The sequence below is a fragment of the Aphis gossypii genome, chromosome 3 (genome assembly GCF_020184175.1).
Source record: "Aphis gossypii isolate Hap1 chromosome 3, ASM2018417v2, whole genome shotgun sequence".
NCBI classification, from domain to species: Eukaryota; Metazoa; Arthropoda; class Insecta; order Hemiptera; family Aphididae; genus Aphis; species Aphis gossypii.
The window spans coordinates 15,038,731-15,057,483 of NC_065532.1; the positions used below are offsets into that span (position 1 = coordinate 15,038,731).

Here is an 18,753-nt window from a genome sequence, read left to right on the forward strand (position 1 = left end):
TATTTCTTCGTGTAACCAAAAAATCTAAAAAAATAAATAAGTATAGTTTCTTTATAAGTATTTTTTTAACATTTGGATGAAATTTTGAATATTGGAATTTAAGTTGTTATTTTAAAATTTTTTTATAAGTTTTAAAATTTATTTTATCGAATTTATTATACGAGTATATCTATAATATTATATATTTAGTAATTGTTCATGGAGAGTAACAAAACAATATTATATTCTACATTCAATCATAATTTTTCTGTATTATCTTTTGTGGTTAAATTTAAGGGCCCACCCAAACAATTTTACTGGATCGGCGCCTGCATTCAACCAATTGTATATTAATATACCATTGAAATTAATTAGGTATTCTAATAACAACATAGGTAAGTATTAAATTATAAATTATACTTACTAGTTTACTACTTAACAATGAAGATGATTTTATCCAAAATAGAGGTGAAAATGTAGCATTTTTTAAAATTCACGTGTCTGTTAAATAGCCACTGGCTATTAGCCAGCATACTGACTCCTTCTATTATCGACTATTGTTAGGTATAATGCTCATAAAATCTTCAATAAAACATAAAGAAATTTCTCGTGGAGTAATAAATGTGAGCCCAAACGTATTTCTAATTCAAGAACCAATTTTATTGGAGGAAAATAGACATAATTTTAGTCAATAATAATCTAGGGAAAAATGGAAACCAATCTTTTTTTTGAAGGAAAAGGATAGATAGTGGAAGTAACGGTATCTCGTTTTTGGAAAAATAATGCTACGGCCATTTTATTTATATACATAGACACTTAAGTACATGGGATTAAAAAAAAAAAAAAAAATACAGATAGTATAATTAAATAATTTAATACCTTGGCATGTTGTAAAGTTACCATAATATTAGCAAATAGGTGATTTTTAGGTAGGTACCAAAAAAATAAGTTGAGAAAATTAAAAAAAAAAGTGTAAGAAGTATGTTGAATACATTTTGGCGTTATGGTATTACTCATTGCGTCATTAATTGAGAATTAGAAGTCGGCAGAGTTAGATGTAGTCAGTAACTCGGTTCTTTTTAGAGCTCTTATAGCAGTTCACTGCTTAAATTAAAATACACTCGAAATGGCTATAAATTTGAAAATAAGTCGTAAAAACATTGATGTCGAGTTACAAGCAGTTTTAGTAGCTAGTAGCAATATAAATAATAACTAGTAAATAGTAATGCATAATAATATTCCCATAAGGCATAAGATCATACCCAATAGGTATTGGTATTCATTACTCAATAATCACGATTCACTGCTGTAGATTATTTTTATCTATGAATTTAACAAAACAACGTTTGATTAGTGATAAGATTTAGGAATTTTATGACGTCACCGTAATATATTTAACAATCACATATTCACATCACAGTCACAGTGACTGAGTGACATACTGAATACTGATTATTGTTGTGAGTTTATGACTTGGTGAGTAGTCGATAGTCTAAACTCTATAGCAGTATAATAACTATTACTCATTTAATACAATTCGATGCTTAAGTACTATCTGCTACCACACGAGTTACTATAATCTATTGAATTTCTCTATTATCGTGAGTCGTGACTACTGACTACGACATTTGTGTTAAAACTAAAAAGCATTAACTTTGATATTTAAAGGGTTTTGTCCCTCAGAATTCCCATCGAGCACTGTTAATCAAAAACAATATACAATGTGTGCTAAAATGGCATTTACTCATCAACCTGGCACTGCCATGGAGTGCCTTAGTGTAAGTACAATTTAAAATACATTTATTATGGTGCATTAATTATTTTGATGTATAATATACAATAATTTAGTATATTTATTACTAACTATTATTTTAGATACCTATTACTTTAACGAAAGAATCTGCAATTGATTCTGATGGTCGTGAGTTATTGAAATGTGGATTCAAAATTGGTGGAGGCATTGATCAAGATTTTAGGAAAAGTCCTCAAGGATATACAGATAATGTAAGAACTAAGATTTGTTGAAAATTGAATGTATATCTAGTTTAACCATATTACAATTTTAACTTTGAAGGGTATTTATGTAACTGAAGTACATGATGGAAGTCCCGCGTCTAGGTCTGGATTACGAATACATGATAAAATATTACAAGTATGTACCTATTTATAGTTTAGAACAATAAAAGTTAAGTGTTAATAATTGAATTAACTTTTTCTGAAATTTTCTTTTAGTGTAATGGATATGATTTTACTATGGTAACTCATAAAAAAGCTGTGGATTATATTAAGAAGCATAAAATATTAAATTTATTAGTTGCTCGAAGAGGTGTTACATCAACTTAGTTTACTGAAAACTTGAAAAAAGTCATCCATTATTACTACATACAACCAAAGGTTATCAATAATTTAATTATTTATCCTATTTATTAAAGTTGTTAGTAATTTTTTTTTACTACCTACCTATTTTAAAATAAATAATTTTATTTATAAGTTTAGTTTGTTCTACTTGAACAAAGATATAGTATTATTATACTTTTTATTTAATATGGTCATGTATATACCAATTCTGTTTATCAGTGTTATCTTGCATTTACCTAGATGGGAACAATTCTTTCTATTATATTATTCCAAATTTATCATTTATCATCACTTATTATTATAAATATGTTTTTATTTTTTGTTGAGATGTGATGTGTAAAAATTATGATAATGTTATTATTATTATATTTTTAATATAGTTTTGAGTATTTCAAAACTGTTCATCAATGTTCTAATACATTTATCCCAATGGTATCAATTTTATTATTTCATCAACACTTATTACAAATATGTACTTTATTCTTGTGTTCAAGATTTCCTGTGTTATAATAATAAGATTATAATTGGAAAAGTTAAACAATTACTGAAACATTTGAATACATTTTCTGTTTAAAATCAAAAAACTTATGTTTTATTTAATACTTATCTATATTAATTAAATATTAAAATTATTCTAAATGTCCTTAATTAAGTTTATTTGTTATCGTAACTTATATTATTAAGTTTTATATTACTGTTCAGATTTTTAGGTATATTTATTACAATTTAACAAGTATAAATATAATTATATTTCTACACTTTAATAAGTTACCCAATATAAATGTTAATGAAAATAATTTTTATACATATATTTTTCTTTGTAGTATTAACAATATTTTAAGTATATGGATAAAACTGCAACTTAAAATTATTAGTACTCGATATTTAAATATTATGTTAAGGGGATTGGTGACGGTGATTTCCTGTCTTTGTCTAACACACGCGCAACATAAGAATTCAGACGTTTTTTTTGTCCAACGTACCGATTGATACGGTAAAGCGATAAGAATTCTGAAAACAGATTTGAATTCGTTGTCAAGTCTACTTGAGAACGGTCAGTCCACATTTTTGATATTATCTGCAAAAATCTTAAAATATTATATTACAAACGAGTAATTAAAAAATTGTCATATTTCAATTATTTAAAAAGTTATATTTTATATAAAAAATGTGGACTGGCCGTTCTCAAGTAGACTTGACGACGAATTCAAATCTGTTTTCAGAATTCTTATCGCTTTACTGTATCAATCGGTACGTTGGACAAAAAATACGTTTGAATTCTTATGTTGCGCGTGTGTTAGACAAAGACAGGCAATCACCGTCACCAATCCCCTTAAGACATATTAAACTAGTAAAATAATCCTATACTATGAACAGCCCCGTCCAATGTTCTATAGAATTGATATAATAATGTATAGTTATTAGTTATTAAGAAATAGATTTAAGCTTGAATTGAATTTCATATGTTAATATTCCAATTGTTTTTACATTTTATACTAATATACTGTATGTTGTTAAAGTTTGAATGAAGAAAATAAAATAAAATTATTAAGCTTTATTTGACTATTTTTATGGATACCTTATATTTTCCATATCATTTACCAAGTCTTTAAAAGCAGCATCTGTAATTTTGTTTTGCATTAGTTCCAGCACTCTTTCAATAAAATGTTTTCTCCTAATTAAACAAAGAAAGTTGTTCATCAAAATTATATTAAATTAAGTTATAAATTGTCTTGAAACTGAATTAAATCTCTACAACACAAACTATTTAACCCTAGAACACACACATCATGGTCAAAAAGCCTGGTTTTTTAGAATTTTGTTCATTGCTTCAAAAATATGAAGTATTAATGTTATGTGTTGTATATTATGATTATAGATCCTGGTGCAATGTTATACCATTAGCTCTGGTCAGAGGTGTGCTCACTGGAGGATGAGGGTGTCATATTCCCTCCATGAACTATTTTTCTTATGCATTTATACATTTTGTGTCTATGACAATCAACAAAACAAAATACAGATCATATCCCCCCCATAGGAAAAAGCTGAGTACACCCCTGGCTACAATTATTAGTTATGAATTTATAACTAGAGTCTAAATTTTTATGCTAAAACATATTTTTAACAAGCAATGCTGTTTGATGGGAGTCATTCTTGATCTTAGCGTTTTATAATTTGTAGAATCTATTAGAGTTTTTTTTTGCATATTAATACATAATTTAACTTAAGAGACTATTTTAGTTTATGGTACATCATACATATTAAACAATATTTTATTAAATTTCAGCTATATTGGATTATATTAAAGGAAATATTTTTGAATTTTAAAACTTAATGCTACAACTTAGGGAAAATAATAAAAGATATTAATGGTACAAATTGTTAAAATTTTGTCCTGGAACTAACATAACACTTCCTCAAGATTTATCTCCTAGTATGGCCACAGAACTGAAAACCGATCCTATAACATCTGTAGATTTTAAAAGATTAGTTCAGCATATATAAGCTAATAATCATAGAGTGCCATTTAAAAAAATTGTAAAACACTACATTTTTCTAATATTAATGTAATGCATATAAATATTCATAACTATATTGCATAATATTTAATTAAGTTATAAATTATACTTAAGTAAATTAATTACATTCAATATTTTTTAGATTTTTTTGGGAATATTTAATCAATTTTTTTCTGCATATAAACATTATATTTCAAACGTTTTAACAGAATATAAATTTGGACTCTAGTTATAATATTCTACATAAATAAAATCCTATCTACTTTATGTATTGATATATTTTTTAAGATTTTGAATATAATTAATATGAATATTAAATTACAAGAAATATTTTGAATAAAACTATTTTTACTACAATACCTATAAAATAATTTATATCTGAGATTTTCTGTCATTGGACTTATACATTCATCCTGTTGAATAGATAGAAGAACCTAATACATAAATTAATTTATACTTAGAAGATAATAAGTAATAATTTATGAATTGATAATCATTATTTTATACTTTATTAGCTCTTTCAACAATACACTTTGGTAAACCATTTTGTGCTGCGATACTGTGAGCCATACTCTTATTTTGATTTTTTATTTGATCGATTACTCTATATAAGCATACTATTTTTGAACATTCTGTTGTGTAGCTCATGCTTAGATACTAGATAGAAAATATTTATTTAAGAAATTATTTAAAAAATGATTCCTTTAATTTATTATATTAATTGGTTATCTCTCAATATACGATCACTGTTGTTTTGTGTTCTACCATTAATAAAATGCTCAAACTGGTTATTTTATACCATTTTATTTTTGTACTTACCAATACTTAGCCAAGTTTTGGGAACCCATAACCTGTTTTTTTATATATTATAATTTTAAAATGCAAACATGTTTTTTTTTATGTAGGTAATCCGCATGCTCACATATTATACTGTAGTTTTAACTATAGTAGACCGCATAGGAGATAACCTTTTATTCAAACAGTTGATTATTAGGTACTTACCTGTACATTGTCATTTAATATATCTTTATTTATAATCTGTTGAAGAAGATTTGGTAAAGAATGAAAATGAGTTGAAATAATGACATGAGGCAATAAATGTAATGGTCTATGCACAAAATCACTAATACTTGCTAGTAGCAGAGCTAATCCATTGATTTCAGATGTACCTTTTCCAAATTCATCTAATATTACGAGAGATTTACATGTTGATTCATTTAATGCTACTGACATCTATTTTTTGTTTTAAATAAATTATATAATTCAATTAATTTCTTTTTTGGTTTAAATAGATTCTTTTAGGTTGATATTTATTTTTTATAAATATTGTTTAAATGTTGGTACTAACTTGTTTTAGATCCACCATAAAAGCTGACATTAAAGAGCTAACAGATTCGGTTGATTGAATTCTAGTGTGAATATGATCTAATATACTTATTTCTGTGTACTCTGCTGGTACATAACATCCAATATGGCATAGATATGATATTAATGCTATCTATAATTATGTACAAAATATGAAACATTGAACTTATTAAAGAAAAAATAAATTTATAAGATTAAAAAAATATTGAACCTGCTTTAAGTAGATACTTTTTCCACTTGAATTAAATCCTGTAATAATTTTGATAGATTGATTTACTTTTGAAGAATGATAACTGTTAGGTACAAATTTATCCACATATTTTTCTTGTAAAATATGTCGACCATTAATTATGTTTATTATACAGTGTTCTTTAGGAAGTATATTAGGTTTTATTAATTTTAAATCTTTAGCAACATCAGCAAAACCTATCAAACTAAACATATTAAACTAATAATTATTTGTTTAATAAAATATTATACATTTTATAATATACCCATATAGTATATATAATTTTATATTACATAACTCTTGTATATTATATTAAAATTAACATTTAATACTAATCGTTTAAATAACACATTAGGATGGTTTTAAGTTTATATAAAATAATATAAAAAACAAATATATTTTTTGTGATGATGTTGTTCTCTAATAGCTAGAAAAACTCAAATTTCTGTAGATATATTATTAAAATGTAGACTTATTATGAAGGCGTTTAAATATTTGTATAAAACATACCAATCTAATTCAGCAATTAATTTTAAAATTAAATGTAGATCGCTTATCCAGTGCTGTATAATAAACTCTGACAGTTTAGTCATAGTTTGAATTTCTTCTTGAATAATACTTGATTCAATTTCACCAAAATATTTATCTAGTTCTAATAACATTATATATCTGATAATTTAATAAGCTTAATGCATAATAACTAATTTTAGTAACAATGTTGTAAGTGATCCAAATGTTAATTACTGTTATTGTAAGCAATTTACCAAAAACTATACATAAATAGTTAATTCAAATTATTTAAGTAAACTATTTATTATTAATTAAAAAAAAAGTATATAACATTAAATATTTAAAACAAGGTTGTTTCTATCACCCACTATCGATAGTATGTATTATGATGTAGGTAGTTGATGTCTTAGTATTAGTATTATATATTGTATTATTTATTTTATGTGATTTAGAAAAAGTTTTATACAACTTACACATACTTATTAGTTATTATAATAATTTATATCAAAATATGGTTTTTGTTAATGTATTGTGGGGGGTATGGGAGGTCTTCCCCCAACCTACCATGGCTATAAAATGCTACAATACCATCGTAAAATGAATCCTGGATACACCACTAGTCATAGGTAATTATTAGTTAGGAAATCATTTTAGGGAAAAGGGAAAAACATGTTAATTGGTTTCCCTTTTGATGAAAATAAATCATGCCTATTTAATAAGTACCTATTTAACTTATTTAAATTTAACGCTATACAAATAATATTAAACCAAACAAAATATGTTGAATCATATTATACAGTATACAAACCATAACATCTTGAAGTTTTGTAGAATATTTTATCTGTCAGGTGAAACTAAAATCAATACAAAGTATTCTATATTTTAAACAATTCACATCAATAAATAGTAATATACCTTAAATTCTAAATCTTGGATTTTATAATCATTTTCAGTCATCAGATTATAAGGTTTCCAAAATGGAAGACACAATAAAAATCCAACTTCTGGCATTTGACATATTGAACACTCATTAATGTATGAAGGTAAATCTTGTAGTTCTTTTAATGTTATTTCATTTAACAGTTCAGTTATGCTTTCAATTTTTGATTTTCCTACAAAATAATATCTATCAATTAACAATACTTAAAAATCTACAAGTTATTATAAAAATGTAACCATACTTTCATCAAGTTCTGGTATGAAACCTAGTTTCACTACAAATCTATTTTGTATAGAGGATTTTTCAAAATCAATTATACATGACATAGCATTAACCATAGTATAAAGACTATCTTTTAATGTTTCTTTAATCTATAATTATATTAAAAGTACTCTACTATAATTTTAATTATGAAAAAGTTCATTAAACTTTTTAAGTACATTGTAAAATACTTAAAAAATAATAGTAAGTATCTAATTTAACACTGCTAGAGTTATTACATACTTTTGTAAAAAACGTTATTTGTTCTGAATATCTTTCACAAATTTCTCCAATTGTAATTGCATTTATAGCTGTCTAAAATTGAAATAGATAAATAATCATAAGGTATGAATATAAAAAAATATAAATTGTATTCAATTATATAATATTAAGTTTGAGTATGCATATTTACTTGATATAATAATCTCCATTGGTACATAGAAGCATTACCGCCATTCATTTTTACTACAGTAGACTAAAATTATTAAATTAAAAATATACTATAATGTTATTTTATATTCATGATAGAATTTAAATTTAAAAAAAAAAACAATTGAATATAATATGTTATATTATATAATTGGAACAATTATAATACCTAAGCAAATAAATTAAAAACATTAAATTAATAAAGTATACTTACTGACACACAACGGCAATGTTTGATACAATTAGTCAATGATAGTATAACACTTTCATTACTAGGGTTTATGCAAAACTCTATAAACTCATGTCTATATTTTATAATATCTAGGTTTTTAGTAGGTTGGGCTAAAATATTCTTTAAAAATTTTGAACCCATAACTGAGTTACACCGATTTAATAAACTAAAAATACTAGGTCCTTCTTTAGTTGAATTTTTGGTCCATTTGTATATAGACGGGTGTTCATGTGCAGAAAATATTTGTAGTGACTCATATGTACTAATACCCAACCAAACTAGATTATCCATGTTAAGAATTTTTAATGACATTATTGTGAAGTTGGTTGGTAAATTTAATTTTACCAATGGAGTATCCAAAAAATGTAGCAATGCACCTAATGCACACACAGTTAATTCTTGAGTGAAATCTACTAAACTACGTATGTAAAGTTTGCGAGATTTTTCATTTTTTGGAGCAGACGCCAATGACATGGATAAAATTAATTGCTCACATGTTTTAAACTCTGAAAAAAATAGTAGTGTGCTCTGTTCAATATATGTATTTAATTATACAGAAAAAAAAATATTTTTATGAAAAAAGATAGATAAAACCAATCCATATGTATGTATGTATACACTTTACATACTATATATAAGTGTTTCTTAAGCTGTAAGGTTCCACAAAGATAACTTCACTGTTCCGCAAAATTTAGGTGCTTTTTTTCAAAATTTTAAAGAAAATTACTTAAAAAAATTAACTAAAAATTAGTAGAGGGTAGTGGGAAAAAAATGTTTTATGCATAAAAACTACTGAAACAAAGTATGAGTCCTTATTATCGAGCTGTAATAACTTAATTGTTGAAAGCTAAATAAAAATAGCTGAAAATCTAAAAAAAAAACTGTGAGGGTTCCACGATAAAAGTGAATATGAAAAAGGGTTCCACGGATAAAAAAGTTTAAGAAAGACTGCTGTATACTATACAATTATTTTATTAATTAATAATTATTTAACTATAATACAACAAATATGCATAGGTACGCCTTATTATGGCTCTAAAATTGTGAAACAATGTTTAATTTAAGTACCTATTATTTATGTGTGGAAATTTAATCAAACTTTTAGAAAGATTAATAGTTGAATAACTCATATGTAACTTTATGTATACTGTATAGTATATTATATATTATATTCTAACTGTTTCACTTAAGTTCAGTCAAGTAACAAATTGGTTCTTTTAAAAATATGTTGTGAAATAAATACATTTTGTAAATGTGTGTAATTTTTAATTAATATCAATATAATTAAATCAAATTAATTTATCATTTTTAATACATATAATATACGTAATATATATGTTACTTTAATTTATTGATTATTGTTTATAGACAGCAGTACTCTAAGAACTCATAATAAATGAATACTTACTGAAACATTTTTTGGGTAATATATGTACTTTTTCATCAGATTTATAATCATCAGTAGTAGTTGGACTAGAAAACATATTTATTTTGCCATTATGAGCTAATTGCTTAATAATTTTTAAAAAATGTCCATCTTGTAAACTGCTTACTACAATATTTCTATAATACAATTAATATTAAAATTTTAATTGAGAAGGTATTTTTATTAAATATAATAAATAAATAAATAATTTTAACTTACACGGGTCTAAGTTGCATAAATAAAGCATTCAATATTTTAAAGTCTAAATTACTTTCTATGATATCATGCAAAATTTGTATCTAAGTAAATTTAAAAAATATATTTATATATTATTATACTAAATATAGATAATGAATAATAAATATTTTATTTGTAAGCAAAATTTTTAATTACTTCAGATATTTGGCTATTATAAGATGCAGCTCCCAACATACCACTTTTCCAATAAATTGAGAGAAATATATCCTAATATTCCAAAACATAAATAATGAAATAAAACCACAAATAAATTTGAAATATTATTAAATATTAGCTTTTAATAAAATTACTGTATCGTCAGTGTTTAATGTAGCATCACAATCAGATTTGTTAATATTATTTGTGTCATAGTTTGAATAATCAACTGATGAAAAATCAATAGAACAGGTTGCACTTGAACTTGTACTTAGATCCCTAAAAATTTAAAATATTAAACATTTTAATATAAAATGAATGATATACCTTTTAGTTGAAGTTAGGTTGGCCACTGAAACAGGTAATTTTATATTTTAAAATTTTAAGCATCAAGCTTGAGTTACGAGAAATAAGAGTGTTATAGTTTTTTTACTGAACTAAAATAATGATATAATTTAAGCTTAGTACCTACCTAATTGACAATCGTAGGTCAGAAATATACAATACCTATACTATAAAATACAAATCATGATAAGTCTTGGTACCTTACAATAAACATTAAAGATTTTAATCATTGTTCTGTTAACTTATAATTCAACAATATTATTAAAATTTATTGGTATGTAGTTACAAATATAAGACGTACGTTTCGTCTCTTCTACTTAGACCCTGTCAAAAAATTGAGGATACTGAAGTTTCATCAATAGAACTTGCAAATATAAAGATAGGGCATATTTTGGTTCAGGAAGCCGGGAGGTATTATTGTTTTAGCTATAATTTATACAGTTGTACATATGGTCAGAAACGTACCTATTTGAATTGTTGGATCATATTTGGTACATGTTTGGTTTTACCCGTTTTCTGAATCATTATTTTTTTTTAATTGTTTTAAAATAGTGGAAAAATTATTGAATAAAAAAATTTATAAAAAAATTAAATTAAAATTTTACTCACATTCCATAATTTTAATTAATTTTTACGCCAACTCACTCGCTTAAATTGTTGTAGTAAAAATTTTCTTTTTTTTCCTTAGAATTAATTTTTATTGGCACATTTATTATTACTACCTATTGTTATTTTTGGTAAAATAATGAATTAATATCAAATTTATTTCCAAACCCAATAATGTTTTCTTACTCAAGAATTTTATAAAACTAATGGCTTAAAAAACCAGCAAACAAATACCGTCAAAATAAAATTTGGACTAATAGCTTTCTAAAGTTAGTAGGTAACTTTTGATGTACAAGTATTCTATCTAAATATTTTCTATGGACACTTTCTAAAGATGATAAAATACTTTAATTAGATAGCGGGACACATATTCCTTTTCTGTCCCGTGTGAACACACTGAATATTTGTACTTAACGGTACCTAAAGGATATCTAGTGTTTAAAAAACTATGTGAAAACCGCGGAAAATCTCAATTACGCAAACCTTATCGTCATCTGGGGCTCAATCACACCATACCTACCGTCTATAAACAATTAACCTCAAGCTCCGCAATCAGAAACAAAAACATTCATACGTCAATGTTACTGCCAACACTTCACCCTCAATAGTTACGCCTGAAAGCCTGATCTCTAATAAGTTCTTGAGGACTTTAAACCCATAATTAACCCTTCATACTTCTACTAACTACATTTGTCAATCATCTACTACCATATCTTCTTTTCCTATACATTCTTCTTAAAATTATTGTAATACTATATTATATATTATGTTCATATTGTAATCGTTTAGCTCAAGACCGTAACTGGAAATTAATTTCGGGGGGGGGGGGGAGCTAAAAAAAATTGTATTCTAATTTTATTATAATATTTTATAGGTAATTTAATATAGTATAAAATTAATTTCAACATTTCGCGGGGGAGGGGGAGGAGTTGAATCCCCAACCCCCCCAGGCACGGTCTTGGTGGAGCTAGATTTATAATAAAAAGCTAATAAAAAAAAAATTTAAGCCAAATTAAAAACTTCCACGAAAGACAAAATAAAACTGAAGGTGCACGTGCACTCCACCAAAATAACTGACGCAATAAAACTACCAATCTTAAGCTAAAACCACGCCTACCTGGAAATATCTTTTTAGAAGCACTACAAGAAGACCAATCAGCCAACTAAAAACACTATCGAAACTATGATTATTACAAAATTGTATAGGTATAGGTATATAAGTATGGCACTATAGTCTATAGGACAAAAAACCGTATAATTTCCTATATGTGTAACAAAATCTATATTGTAATCTCGTAAATATGTAATTTTGTAAAAATATCATATAATGTATTGACATACCTAATTAAAAGAATAAATAAATAAAAACCTAATTTGATGACCCTATTTTAGTTGCTTAACCTAAATCTAAAGACTAAAACATCCCTACAAAGTTACAAATGATATTTTTGGATAGTTGCTGGAATAACTTAGAAATGAAAATCCCTCTATTAAAATTAAAATAATTTCATAATTTATACATACCAGAACCCATCCCATACCCCACCAGGAACATTTTTTAGGATCTTGGACAATACATTTTTACGAGTATACTTTTATTGATACCCAGGTATCTATATATTATACATAGGTATTTAAAAGTTTATACAATATTAAATGGTTATATACTTACATTTCAAATGAAGAATTTTACATTAAAAATAGCAATACTCATTAGTATCTTTTTTTTTAATTACCTACACAAAATAACATAACTGATATTAGCGAGATGATAGTCGGCGATAGCCAGCCCGAATCAGTATAGATACTAAATTACTAACTCTTAACTATTTTAAATAATAATACTAATAAGTCATAAACTCATAGCTAATAAATAATAATTATGAACCTCTCCGAATTATGAAACGTGAATACCAATTACCAATTACCAATACCAACGTCCATCAATCGTGACCACAGTCCACAGGGTTTTCTTTTCTTTTTGAGTCCATCTTCTAAGATACCAGTGCCTGTTGTTTTAAAAACAAAATAATGTCTCGAAAACTTTTAACTTTGGAGTATCGTGAAATAAGACGTATAGATTAAATCTTTGTCTTTATACAAAACAAAATACTTTAATATTACCTATAGAAGCGTAGATTAAATGAAAATTGAAATGTATAATATTATATTATATACCTACTTATAGTTATAAACACTTTCCAGTAAGATGGATGGGAATAGGATTCTATTACTTTGGCCATCACCAAGGTCTCTTGACTTAACACCAATGGTTTTTTTTTGTGCAGATGTGTGGTTATTTGAAAAATGTTGTTTATTCATCGTGTTTATTGCTTGATCTTTTATAGAATTGAACAATTTTTTTTCAAAATATCTAACCTGAGCCATTAGGAATTTTAAAAACGCTTGGGTCCAAAAATATCAACCTTATTTTACAAATAATATGGGCGTCACTTCATTTTACATTTGTATAAAAAAATGAAATGAATTTTTTTTGTTTTTGTGTAAAATTTTTTTTTATTAAGAATTAAGATTAAAAATATTTTATAACTTGTAATTTTAAACTTAAAAGTTCCACTAATAATTTAATATTTACAGAATGCCATAAAAAAATCATAGTTTCAATTTAGATTGATTAAATCGTGAAATTTATGTTTTGCTAGATAACATAATTATTATTTTTAGAATTTCTAAAGTATAATTGCTTTATTTATTAACTTGGTTAATTTTTGTTAAATTTTAATATTTTTTATTGTTTGAAATGTTTTAAAAAAATAATCAAAAAAATGACTATCTTGAACAATTAAAAACTTCATTATTTAAAAAAAAATCGGATTTTATGCCATTCAATCAGAATTTACATACTTATTATAGTTTCTATATAATAAAAGCTACATTAAAAGCATTTTATTCCAAAATTATTCATATACTACGTGTATGGTTCATGGACTCTAATACTCTATAGAGTAGCAAAGAAGGTAAGGGGCAATTTTAGTTATGTCGACAAACTTATTTATAGAGTTGAAAAAATATTCAGGAAACCACCAAACCGTGTTCAACTGTTCAAAGATGAATTTTTTCATTTAAATTTGACACCGGAGCCTACTATAACACTTTGGTCGTCGGAGTACGAAGAATGTTACTCATCGCCTCGAATTACTATTGTGAAAACATTGAAATAATACGTAAAATTCTTTAATAAAGCTAGACGCCGATGATGCTATTACTATCAAAATGGTCAAAATATATATTTTCAAAGATGGTATAGGTACTGAAAAATATTTGTTCTACATAAGTCCAATTTTACTTAGATTGGATCAATTGGAAAAGCTATTTTACCTATGTTTTAACAGTCATATTGAGATAATTACTACTGTTGAAATATTAAAGTATAATATTAAGTTATTACCCCGTAGATTGGATACAATAAGTAGTACCTTTTGTTATACTGTAGATTAGCTATATATTTATACATTTATAAAGGAAGCAAAATTGCTGAGATGGCACATAGCAATCTCGGTTGTGACAATTTTTATTATACAGCGCGACCAGTTGCTGCAGTAGTGGAGTTGTACGTTTATTAGTGCGTTGTATTGTTATTATTGACAAATGACAATATTAAATTTGTTTATAAATTTAACTTACACGTGTCTACTTTATTATTCTTTTCTTTTTAGCAATACTAAATACTTTTTAAATTAAGGTTTTATTACGCCTACAAATTCAAATTTCGGGGAACTAAAATATAGTCTCCAGAAAAAAAATTAGGTAAATTTCGTCAAGGTACCTGAACCACATAAAAATAATATAATAGTACAAAAGTATAATATCGTCACACTCCACTATTTCTTCCTACAATTTGGAATGTTAATTTGATAATATTGTCTAATGGGAATAGAACCAATAATTGAATGTACTATGTGAAAGTTGAAACTATATTTTCACATATGGTTGGACAAATTGACAAAATCATCCAACAATTTGCCATTTGGAAACTTTTTACTAAAATAAGGTACCTACCAATGAAATAGTTGCAGACCGTGCCAAATTAATTTAAGACGAACTGGGTGAGCAATCTATAAAAAGAAAAAAATGAATACGGAAAGAAGATTAAATGCTTTATGTACGCGTTAGGTGGAAAATAAAATAGAACTTAATGATTTTTTAAAAGCTATAGCTCAAAATATTAAATTAAAGCGATAATAATTTATTGTTGTATAGTTATCATAACATATTGTACAGTGATTATATAAGTTTCATTTAAAATATTTCAATTTGTACTTTTTTCCTACCATTAGAATTTCAATAAATTTACACTTGCATTTGTGAGGTCACTAAATATTTATTTAATAAATAATATTTTTAAGAATTATTTACAATCTTCACCTGTCAATATACTGATATCCATAGGAAATACTACTGAAGTAAATTTTAGTTAATTGTAAATTGCATGTTACAAAAAATATTACTCTTTGATTATATATTTATGAAAATTGGATTTATAATCTTTATTCCACAGAAAGTATTAATATAGAATTTAATTTTATAAATGGAAATTTTTCATCAATACATAAATAAATAAACTTATTTGAAAGTTAAAAAGTTTGGACATGTAGCACAGGTTCCTTAAAAGTTATTCTTGCAGGCTACAGCAGCTCAAAAAATATAAATATAACCCAATTATAAATCTCCAAACTTGTATATTCATAATTCATTTACAACCATACTATTAGAAACTGATCAAGATTTATTTTACTTCTATATTTTTTTTTTAAGTAAGTATATTTACATAATAAATATTAATTGTTTGTTTTAGTGTTTGGATATTGGAACTTTAAAAAGCATTCTAAAAACATCAAAAAATTCTAGACAAAACCAACAATAATACATTTATTATTTATGACATTCATTTTTTAATTTTATATTATTAATATCATTAATAATTTAATTTAATTATGATATGTCTGAGAATCATATATGATTTATGACTATAACATGTTACAGTTTTATAAACTTAGAAATTAATTTGAAGATTATGTTAAATTATAATAAAAAAATATCCAATAGGCATTAAACACAAACATTATACATACACATATATAATGTACTGTTGTTGGTGGATTCTGTGTTAACTTGACAAATATTTGCAGAAAAATAAGTTTGAATTTTTGTCATTTTTTCAACAAACAAAATACACAATAACCACGAATTAAGATATACCTTAATATCTTAATTCATGACAATAACTAAACACTCATAATTTAACAGAAAGGTTGAAAAAATACCACTTCATTAATTAGAATGAGTACTTACTACAAATCAACAAAACCATAGTTTTTTTTATTCAAACTTGAGTTTTGGAACTCAGAAAAGAGGTATGGAGTATTAAAAGACTATTCAAGTAAAGTACTATAGATTTAATTACCTAAAGGCAAAGAAAAAAACTGATAAATTCATACACTGTAAAAAAAAAACATCAATCATTTAAAAAACTTTAATATTACTTATAGTTTAGGTATTCATTTGTTTTTACACGTGATTAAATACAATTTAATCAATCATTACACTTTCATGAAACAGCTTTCAGTTCTTCAGGCATATCATTTTTAGGGTGTTTATTTTCAAAGTGTTGTTTATACGTTTTAGGATCTGGCATTTGAGCCTAAAAATAAAATTGTATATATTTAATTATTTACAACAAATAACATTATATAATTATACTAAATACCTAGCATTATTTATTGTATTATAATTACATAAATCTAAATAAATAGTAATAATTACTAAACCTAATAATTGTAATATGTATATCTATATTCCAAGTAATCAATTGCTACATTCAATAACTTAACAATGATTTTCCTTTAATAATAATACATTTAATATAGAAATTATGTTTTTATAAAATTAAATTATTATATGACATCAAGGATGTAATCATTAAAATATTATTTATTACATCCTTAAATGTTTTTTAGTATCATAATTTTTCACCCCTTGCCTGGTGATAATAATAAAAAAAAACCCTGATAACTAAGTTAGATTAAAATTAATAATGAAAATTATATTATAGTAAGTTATTCAATGATAATAAACATAAAATTATATTTTTTTATAAAATAATCAAATGATGATTATAGTAATGGCATTTATTGAAAATAGCTTAAAATAAGTAAAAAAAAACCATACATTTAGCCTAATAATTGTCCTGATTACTTTGTTTGTTTATTTCATTATTTCGATCATATTTGTTTAAGTCATCGTACAGTAAAGATTTAATTACTTATAAATAATTATATTCTAATAAGAATATATACCTACTTAGGTACTTTTACCAAATGTACATACTACTATTACTGAAGAAGCTTACTTTACAAACGGTGCAAACGTGAATCAACGCCTTCTGTGCAGCTTTTTTCTGTTCGTTGGCGCTATGACCCTGTTGCTTCTTCATCTTGGCCTGTTTTTCGGCGGCCTTGGCCTGCGACTGCACTTTCTGTTGTCCCCGAGCCATGACAAACTGAAAGAAAACAATTCAAATGTTACAAAACCAAAGGGCACGATCGTTGGATAGGTAAATCAGATCTTTAATTGGGTTGGTTACGCCGTTTAAAAACACTTACCGACGTGAAAAAACCGGTCGATTCGTTTTTACCCTTTAAAACTATCAACTGTGTCCAACGGTGGTCGGAATGTCAGCCACTGGTCGAGCTGTCCGCGACGTTCTGAAACCAATTTTGGGAGATGGGAGATGAAATCGTACGATCGGATCGCACGTCAACGCGAATAAATTGTGATTCGCTACTGATTTTGGTAGGTCGTGGCTACTGACAACCGTAACAGTGGTGAGTGAACGGAAGGAAATAGGTAGGAAACAATGAGACGCGAAACGTTTTACAACGTCGATCTCTCCGATTTTCACTCGTCCCGAGTCACGCTCACGAGTCGTCCGACGTCCGCGCCGTTATCACCATTCGGCCGAGGACCGCGGCACCACCGCCGCCCGCCAGCAATCACCACAACTGCTTATGTTTTTGTCTGTTTATTCCATAGACCTATCAACTAATTATATATATATATATATATATATAATAGTTAATTGGTCTATGGTAGGGTTATTTTATTCCATGGTTTCGGCAAAAGTGTACGGTACGTTCATGA

The 18,753-nt window shown here is 25.8% G+C and overlaps 3 protein-coding genes across 5 annotated transcripts; 1 reads left to right on the plus strand and 2 right to left on the minus strand.

Annotated features, from left to right (window-relative positions):
* Nucleotides 1-1,379: 1,379 nt before the first annotated feature.
* LOC114127818 (tax1-binding protein 3 homolog) lies at nucleotides 1,380-3,895 on the plus strand. Its single transcript, XM_027992150.2, has 4 exons — nucleotides 1,380-1,757; nucleotides 1,855-1,983; nucleotides 2,054-2,131; nucleotides 2,212-3,895. The coding sequence occupies exons 1-4, from the start codon at nucleotides 1,701-1,703 to the stop codon at nucleotides 2,320-2,322; spliced, it is 375 nt and encodes a 124-aa protein (XP_027847951.2). The 5' UTR covers nucleotides 1,380-1,700; the 3' UTR covers nucleotides 2,323-3,895.
* Nucleotides 3,894-14,286, minus strand: LOC114127844 (mutS protein homolog 5-like). 3 transcript variants are annotated; one of them, XM_050204660.1, is made up of 18 exons: nucleotides 13,265-14,286; nucleotides 10,797-10,920; nucleotides 10,642-10,713; nucleotides 10,468-10,547; nucleotides 10,231-10,385; nucleotides 8,805-9,328; nucleotides 8,574-8,636; nucleotides 8,405-8,476; nucleotides 8,142-8,271; nucleotides 7,876-8,072; nucleotides 7,769-7,814; nucleotides 6,961-7,102; nucleotides 6,433-6,655; nucleotides 6,205-6,354; nucleotides 5,859-6,089; nucleotides 5,364-5,513; nucleotides 5,217-5,290; nucleotides 3,895-4,012 (listed from the first exon to the last, which is right to left on the minus strand). In XM_050204660.1, coding segments are annotated over exons 1-18 (2,541 nt in total). In that variant the 5' UTR covers nucleotides 13,267-14,286; the 3' UTR covers nucleotides 3,895-3,906. The 3 variants fall into 3 exon arrangements, with proteins under 3 accessions (XP_050060619.1, XP_050060617.1, XP_050060618.1); XM_050204661.1 differs by lacking the exon at nucleotides 8,574-8,636; XM_050204662.1 differs by lacking the exons at nucleotides 5,217-5,290; nucleotides 5,364-5,513 and having other exon boundaries at nucleotides 3,894-4,012; nucleotides 13,265-14,284.
* A 2,708-nt stretch (nucleotides 14,287-16,994) lies between these two features.
* LOC114127819 (zinc finger protein 706-like) lies at nucleotides 16,995-18,581 on the minus strand. Its single transcript, XM_027992151.2, has 3 exons — nucleotides 18,216-18,581; nucleotides 17,963-18,112; nucleotides 16,995-17,254 (listed from the first exon to the last, which is right to left on the minus strand). Exons 2-3 carry the CDS (start codon nucleotides 18,104-18,106, stop codon nucleotides 17,162-17,164), a joined length of 237 nt encoding a protein of 78 aa, XP_027847952.2. The 5' UTR covers nucleotides 18,107-18,112; nucleotides 18,216-18,581; the 3' UTR covers nucleotides 16,995-17,161.
* Nucleotides 18,582-18,753: the final 172 nt, after the last annotated feature.